Source organism: Arachis ipaensis, chromosome B09, assembly GCF_000816755.2.
Source record: "Arachis ipaensis cultivar K30076 chromosome B09, Araip1.1, whole genome shotgun sequence".
NCBI lineage: Eukaryota > Viridiplantae > Streptophyta > Magnoliopsida > Fabales > Fabaceae > Arachis > Arachis ipaensis.
This window is the reverse complement of record NC_029793.2, coordinates 140903938-140911581: the sequence shown is the minus strand read 5'-3', so window position 1 is coordinate 140911581 and position 7644 is coordinate 140903938. Positions and strand designations below refer to the sequence as shown.

At 35.3% G+C, this 7644-nt stretch overlaps 2 protein-coding genes across 2 annotated transcripts; one reads left to right on the top strand and one right to left on the bottom strand.

Moving 5' to 3' along the window:
- Positions 2544-4007, top strand: LOC107619013 (60S ribosomal protein L35). The gene is made up of 4 exons (XM_016321217.2): positions 2544-2666; positions 2758-2893; positions 3005-3161; positions 3757-4007. Exons 1-4 carry the CDS (start codon positions 2663-2665, stop codon positions 3829-3831), a joined length of 372 nt encoding a protein of 123 aa, XP_016176703.1. The 5' UTR covers positions 2544-2662; the 3' UTR covers positions 3832-4007.
- Positions 5178-7378, bottom strand: LOC107619427 (probable pectate lyase 4). The gene is made up of 5 exons (XM_016321714.2): positions 7114-7378; positions 6222-6573; positions 5922-6132; positions 5769-5837; positions 5178-5624 (listed from the first exon to the last, which is right to left on the bottom strand). Exons 1-5 carry the CDS (start codon positions 7241-7243, stop codon positions 5388-5390), a joined length of 999 nt encoding a protein of 332 aa, XP_016177200.1. The 5' UTR covers positions 7244-7378; the 3' UTR covers positions 5178-5387.

Below are 7644 nucleotides of genomic sequence, written 5' to 3'. Positions count from 1 at the left end.
ACTCATTACTTAAACTAGAGTAAATAATTATTTCTGACCATAAAAAATTTAAACGCTGACAAAATTAACCACAAAACAATAAAATTAAAGTTGTACCCATGAAAGATCAGCTCTGTACGACAAAACTATCCAAACCCTAAAAGACTATCCAAAAACTCCAAATTATTCTTCCCTCTCCCATCATCATAATCATCGCTTCTAGAGCGGCAGCTGTGCCCTAGCCGCATATACCGCACATTTTGCAGCAAAGAGAAACCATAGTTACTAGCACTGGCCACAGTAGCAGATCTAATCTCTGGTCCCATCGAGCGTTCAAATCTCTTATCATCCCACAATCGCAGCAACAAAAAACACCATCAGAAGAGCTTCATCCCCAACGTAATCGAGCAGCAAATGCATCCTTCTCGCCACAAAGCTTCAACCAGAGCGACAACTGATTAAAGCTTCGCTTGAGGTTTTCTTTGATGGCCGTCGTCGTCAACCCCCACCGGACCGACATCAGCAAGCAGCGCGATAGAAAGTGAACTGGTCCTCGTCGAAGGATAGGGCCTAATCAAATTTTAGGATTAGTGTTGTAGAGTAAACTCGTCCTTGTCTTCGTTTTTGTTGGGGTTATGGTTTCAAATTTGTTTTTGGTGCTGATTTTGGGTTTTTTTCTCTCTGCAGCTCCCCGATCGGAGCTTGCATTGAAGCATTCAATTAACGTTGGTGCGGGTGTGATTGGCGCTGGTTATAGAGGACCAGTTGGGGTGATACTGTTCAACCCACTCGCATTCAAAGCCGCCACTGTCTCCAGCGCTGAAAAAGCTACCGCCTTTGTCTTCCTTAGCGATGCATTCTCAGTCCCACTTGCAAGACCCTAATACCAACTGACTTGACCCGAATTCTAACCAGAAAACATAACTATCTTCTCTTCCTCCAAAGTTTTCACATTTAGTTTCAACGGCGAGTTCTTCGAGCTTCACAAGGTCAAAGTAAGCCTAGGTCATCACTGGAGGTTGTAGGAAGAGCTCGAATCGAAAAAAAAATGGAATCCATTACTCATCGGTTTTGAAGATAGCGGTGGTGAAGATGAGCACATGTGGAGAGAGACCTGAAGATATTGGTGGTTAATGGAAGGGGATGAAGGGGATTGGAGCAGCAAGCCTGTTATGAGAGAGGAGGGCGAGAGTGAGAGTAATGTGATGACGATGATGATGATGATGGGTGAAAAAAGGGTAATTTTAGAGTTTTTGAGTAATTTTTTAGGGTTTGGATAATTTTATTGTAAGAAGTTGATCTTTTATGGATATAACTTTAATTTTATTATTTTATGGTAGCATTCGAAGTTTTCATGATTAAAAATAACTATTTACTTCTTATTTTCTTAAACTATTATCTAAACATATAAATTTAGTTAAATAATTGTGTAAAATTAATTAATACATCAAAATTAAACTTAAACTTATTCCCACTGGTTCTCACTAAAGTCCTCTGGCTTATACAAAAAGTCAAGAGAACAAAAAAGTCAAACGTTGCAATAACGACTAAAATTGCAAGATGGAAATGGCAAGATTAGTTTATATATCATTACTATATCAATAGAATTATTTGATTCATCAATTATTTATTATTTTTAATACCTTAATACAAAGATTCTTAAAGAGATTTTTAGTCTTGTTGCCTCTGTACTTATGCATTCAGATTGTTTCAATAATTCCGAAGGTGTAATCATGGCCTCTCAACATTTGTTATCATCTTCTAGCTATATATTATATTATATAGTTGTCAATATACACAATATTAGTATGTATTATTCCCCTATGATCTGTGTACAACTATATGTTCTTGTATCGTGGCTAATGATATATTGGGAAATCAAATAATAAAGGTCTTAAAAGTCAAGAAATAGATCAGATTTGGTGGACTAAAGCCTGCTTCCAATGCATGAACACAATATTAATTATTGGTTATTGATATCAAACTAATTAAACTATATAATAAAGAAATGGATCTTGAGCCATGCAACAGAGCAAACAAGATCATATAAAGTAGCTGTATACATATCCGATTCCATATTCTAATATAAAATCAAAATGTCGTCCACAGCCGATTACTCTATCTGTATTAATCAACAATTTTTCTAAATATTATAATAATATATCTTTAATTTGTTATATTCACAAGACATATACTTCATATTCGTGTTATTGGTCTATATAAAAAAGATATACATTATTACATGGCAAGAAATTAAAAAAAATATTTTTATTGAAGGAATATTGAGTATAGCATGAATTAAAAATTTAAGTATAGTAATATAGATATCGATACAATGTACAAGAACAGAGAGTATAAAAATTATTTCTTTTTTCTTTGGTCATGGTTATGAAAAAAAATATATTGGGGGCTGAATTGGGCTTTTATGGGTTCGGTAAATAGATGAAGCAGTCTGCATAGGGCTTAAGCAAATGCTAAGTTATAAAAACATGGGCCTTTACTAATGTAAAATAAACTGAGGCCCATTTAGAAGCCCAAAGTGAGAAGCCCAAACAACCCTATATATATAAAACCCTAAAACACCACAAAACAGAGCCTTGTCCCTCCCATTTGAAACTAGGGTTTGTAAAGGAAGAGGCGCAGCAGCCACATCAGGAGAAGAAAGAAGCTCGAGAATTCAGAAATGGGTAATAACCTCCAAAACCCTAACAACTAATTCAATTCACTACATTTTCGTGTTTGTAATTTCATCTGACTAATGAAAACCCATGTATGCAGCGAGGATCAAGGTTTACGAGCTGAGGCAGAAGAACAAGACTGAGTTGTTGAACCAGCTCAAGGATCTGAAAGCCGAGCTTGCTTTGCTCCGTGTCGCCAAGGTCACTGGTGGTGCCCCCAACAAGCTCTCCAAGATGTAAAAAAACCATTCTTTGATGGGTTGCTTTCTTTCTATAGCAGTTTGATTGCTTATGCATACGAGGTGTTTGTGTTAATGCCATTTTCATTTTGGGGGTGTTTTTTGCAGCAAGGTTGTGAGGTTGTCCATTGCACAAGTCTTGACTGTGATTTCTCAGAAGCAGAAGGCTATTTTGAGGGAAGTTTATAAGAAGAAGAAGTACACACCTCTTGATCTCCGTCCTAAGAAGACCAGAGCCATTCGCAGAAGGCTCACCAAGCACCAGGTATTTGCCTTGCCTTGTGCTCATTTTTCCATTATTCTTAGGTATTCTGGATTTGATTTTATAAAGTTTGATGTAATGCATCCCCGTTATATCATTTTGTGCCTGTTTAAATTCTTTAATTGGCTTTGATATTTGTTCTTGTATATATTCTTTTATTGATATTGTAATCTAACGAGATATTGTCCCCTTTGAAGAGAATTATGTTTCACACGATGGCTTGTTTTAATTTGTAGTAAGATGCAACCAAAAGAAATATATCTGTATGATTCTTACTGAATAATTGTGTCTGGCTTCTGAAATCATGATATTGAAGTTGTTTGGTAAAATGGCAGCCAATATATGCTATGTATAAGGTATAATATATGTTTATGCTTATGTACGTTAGGGACTTGCTGCTTTCTGAGGACAATATCCCTGGAAATTTCTAGTAACATCCTTTCTGTGATAGATGAAACATGCCTCTACATACAATTGTGTTCTTTGTTTCACTATTATGATAAGGAGTTATAATCATTGATATGTTGGTTTTCTTCACCTTTTTTTTATTCCGTTGTCCATCCATGGTTGCTCATTAGTTTTGACATTGTTTACACAGGCATCTTTGAAGACCGAGAGGGAGAAGAAGAAGGAAACATATTTCCCAATGAGGAAATATGCCATCAAGGTGTAGGAGTCTATTGCATATTTAATTTTATATTGCGCATTTACCAGTTATAGTTGGCAAATTTTGAGGTAGTTTCATGTTGGAGTTATTTGTTGTCTTCAAATTTTACCTATTTGGACCTTTGGTTTCTCTTTGAAATGGATTTATGATCAAAATTGAGGATTACATTGAGTTTTGTCATGTCTTTTATCCGCATTTTTGGTTTTTCTTCTTTTTTTTGCTGTTTTGTTGAGATCGCTACATGAAAGATTAAACTTACTCCTACTCACCATTGAGAAGTGAGCCAAATGGCTTGCCTTTTCATATGAATAGTATTGCTTAACTATTTTGCTGTAACCTGCAACACTTAAAACATGGAATGATTATCGTTGATTATTAAATATTCAAATATGAGTAAAATCCAATATGACATACATATTCGTTGTGTATAGTGATTTAGTATTGTAACGAGTACCTTGTGAATATCTTCTAACCTTTATTAAGGTGAAGAAGATTCACATGCAATTGTCTTTAATGTGAAGTTGAAAATTGAAAGTTAAAAGCTGGTAGATAATAATTTATTTAAACATGTTAAATTATCTAATATTTTTTAACTAGCAATTTTACTCGATGACAGTAGCATGAGTTTTCACTTTATATTAATCTTCATTTTAAAATATATAATAAAAAGTTAGCTTGTGCACTGCACCGTTTGTCACCTGCTTAATTATAATTTACCCTTCCTAGTGCCTGCCATTTTTAATTCAATTCCAATCCGAAATATTGTTACATGGCCGTACAAGTAATTTTAAAGCACTTTCATCAAAATGGGATTCAATAACCTGCAAGATTTATATATTTACTTTGGTTGATTGCAAACTGCAAAGATGCCCTTAACACAAGCGGTTCCCGTATCCAAGGTAATTGAGTTCATGAAATCCCATTCTTAAGATTTTCAGAAATGGAAGCAGCAAATGAGCTTGAATTACAAATGATCCAGAATTGTATACATAAGCTGCAATATAGAACAATGTTGTTCCCACTGGTTCTAGTTGTGTGCTATTTGAGATGCATGAGTTTGAATAAAATTGATCCAAAATTGTATACTTTACTTTCAAAATTTTTCAGAAAAAAATCATTTAGAAAGAAAAGTCTTTGCATGTGAATTTGATGATAAAATTCATGTACTACTGTCGCTGACAGCGTAGACACTAACCACGTTTATGAAGATGAGGAAGATTTACAAATTACGAGCCGAGAAAAATCATCCTCATTTTCATGCTTCATATACTTGGTTTATATATTCCATACACGTCAAGAAATTTGAGTTGTGTGGCCAAAAGAAATGGCGAGGGGGAAACTAAAAACGCACGTCTGACCTCAAAATTCATCTTATATATTATGTCTTCACTAATGAAAATTGAATAGTGATAGATACAGATAACGAAAAGTAGTGTCAAGCACAACGCATGTTTATGTATACAAGAGTGATGTTAGCAGTATTAGACTCTATAAAGATTAAAGAACCATTAACGAAACCGTGACACAAACCAGAAGGTGTAATCCTGTAAATGCAATTAACCTTAATTGGGAACCAGATTATCTTTTGGCCTAGCAATGGATTGCCAACCTGAACACAACTGGAGGATCTCTCTGAGAGAGTGGTCAGCTGATTCCATTGTCCATGTTGGATAGTATTCACTTGGATGGAACATTGGTTCTTCATTGTTTCGTGTTAGTAAGCATGGTTGAGCACCATTCAGAAGCATGTCTCCTTCAGATACAATAGTTCCAGACCTCGGCACTTCCTTATCTGCCGCCTACAAAACCGTTTTCAATCACAACCATTGGTATCGTGATCTGAATTTAGAGATGGAAAATGGATTCAAAAGGAGTAAATTCTAGAATACAATAGTCAATAGACCATGAATATGGATTATGGAGTAAGGAGCAGATCAATTTACCTTCTCGGTATAAAATTCAAAAGTCTTCTTCTTAGCTCCTGCTTCATATATGTTGCACTGGGAGTATATCTGTAAATGATTTTAAAATTTAAACAACCAAACTTCTGACATGCTTGCAATTTTAAATGCTGAGAATGAAAGAATGAAACTGACCTGAGATTCGACGCTAGCACAAATAGCATATATAGCCCAATTTCTGGTGTAGTTGTTGTACAGATGAACTTTTCCAAATCTCACACGAGGTTGTCTTTGCCGTGTTCCATCGAAGAAACAATGATGAATTGTTACCCGGATGCACCTATCACCAACATGGGATGGATCAGCTCCGATCAGCATGGTCTTGTCATGCTGCGCAAAGTAACATCTGGTGCCAAAAGTGAAGTAACTGGTTATAAATACAGAACAATCAATTAATCATTCTAGTTCATTTTAAAGTGGAGACAATGAACTGACCTAGATACAGTAATATCTGTGCTTTGTCTTGTAATGTCTATAAGCCCATCATCGTAATCACGAAGGCTGCATCGATCTATCCATATGTGCCTGGAATTTGGTTTTATCTGAATGCCGTCGACATCATGACCCCTACCACCCTCAAACTCAAGGTTGCATACAATTATGTGCTCACATTCTTTCAGCCTTAAGCCCTTTCCAGTTAGTTTTATCCTCTGCCCTCGGCCATCTATTGTTTTGTAAGATGACACACTCAGGTACGACGAAAGGTGAATTGTACCGGAGACTCCAAAAACAATCCACAGTGGCTCCTTTTCACGACACCCCTGGCGAAGGGACCCTGGACCATCGTCTGAAAGCAAAACAAATAGATTATCAGAAAAAAAAAATCCATATAAACAACACAAGAACACATAAAAATGTTAAATTTACATGTATATAGCTTCCACTGAATTGAACAAATAAATCAGGCATCAGCATATGATCTACCCAATCATGATAACCAAAAACAGAACAAGGGTTCAACACTTCCCTCCCATCAAACCATTGCCTATCTCTACACATTACTGTCAACAGAACCTCATTTTTCATTATCAAAGCAACCAGTTGCACCTTCGGAACACAACACAACACAATGATTCTGAAAATATCTAACCTAACAAGGGCATCCAATAAAGTCCTAATTTTTATTTTCCCAGATAAAAAATAAAACCATGTTAATCCCTGATCACACATGTCAAATTGATCAAAAACTGAAAATTGAGCTACAAACATGGAAAAAAATGGGAAAAATAAGAATACCCTATTGGAAAAGAGTGCAACTTTATCAAATTCATTGAGAAAAGAGAGAAAGGAGAATAATGGGGCGGGAAGAGGGGAATGAAAGAAGAACCTGAAAGGGTGGTGACGATATAGAGAGAACCGTGGAGGCCACCGATGGCGTGGCGGCCGAAGCCCTCGGCGGAACCAGCAAGGGCCCTCAAACTGGAATCAACATCTGCATACGGCAGCACCGACACCATCTTCGTCTTCAATGCTTCTGCTACACCCAATCCCTCTTTCACAATAGAACCTTTCTTCTCTCTTGTTTTTTTGTTTTTTTTTTTTGTTTTTTGTTTGTTTTTGTTTTGTTTTTGTTTTTTTGTTGTTGCTGTTTTTTTTTTGGTTAACTTTTTAAACTATTCTGTTCATTACTTCATTTTATTCTTTATTTTTTTAACCTGGTTTTGGGAATAAATTTTAAGCAATTAAAATTAGTAAATACTAAATATAAAATATGTATCTTAACTAGTTTTAAAGTTTATAGATGGTCAAAATATTTTAAGAATTTAGCTAATATGCGTGTTAAAGACACATGATAAGTTTACCATTAGTAAAAAATTTTAAATATTATCATTTAATAAATATAAAATAAATACATTAG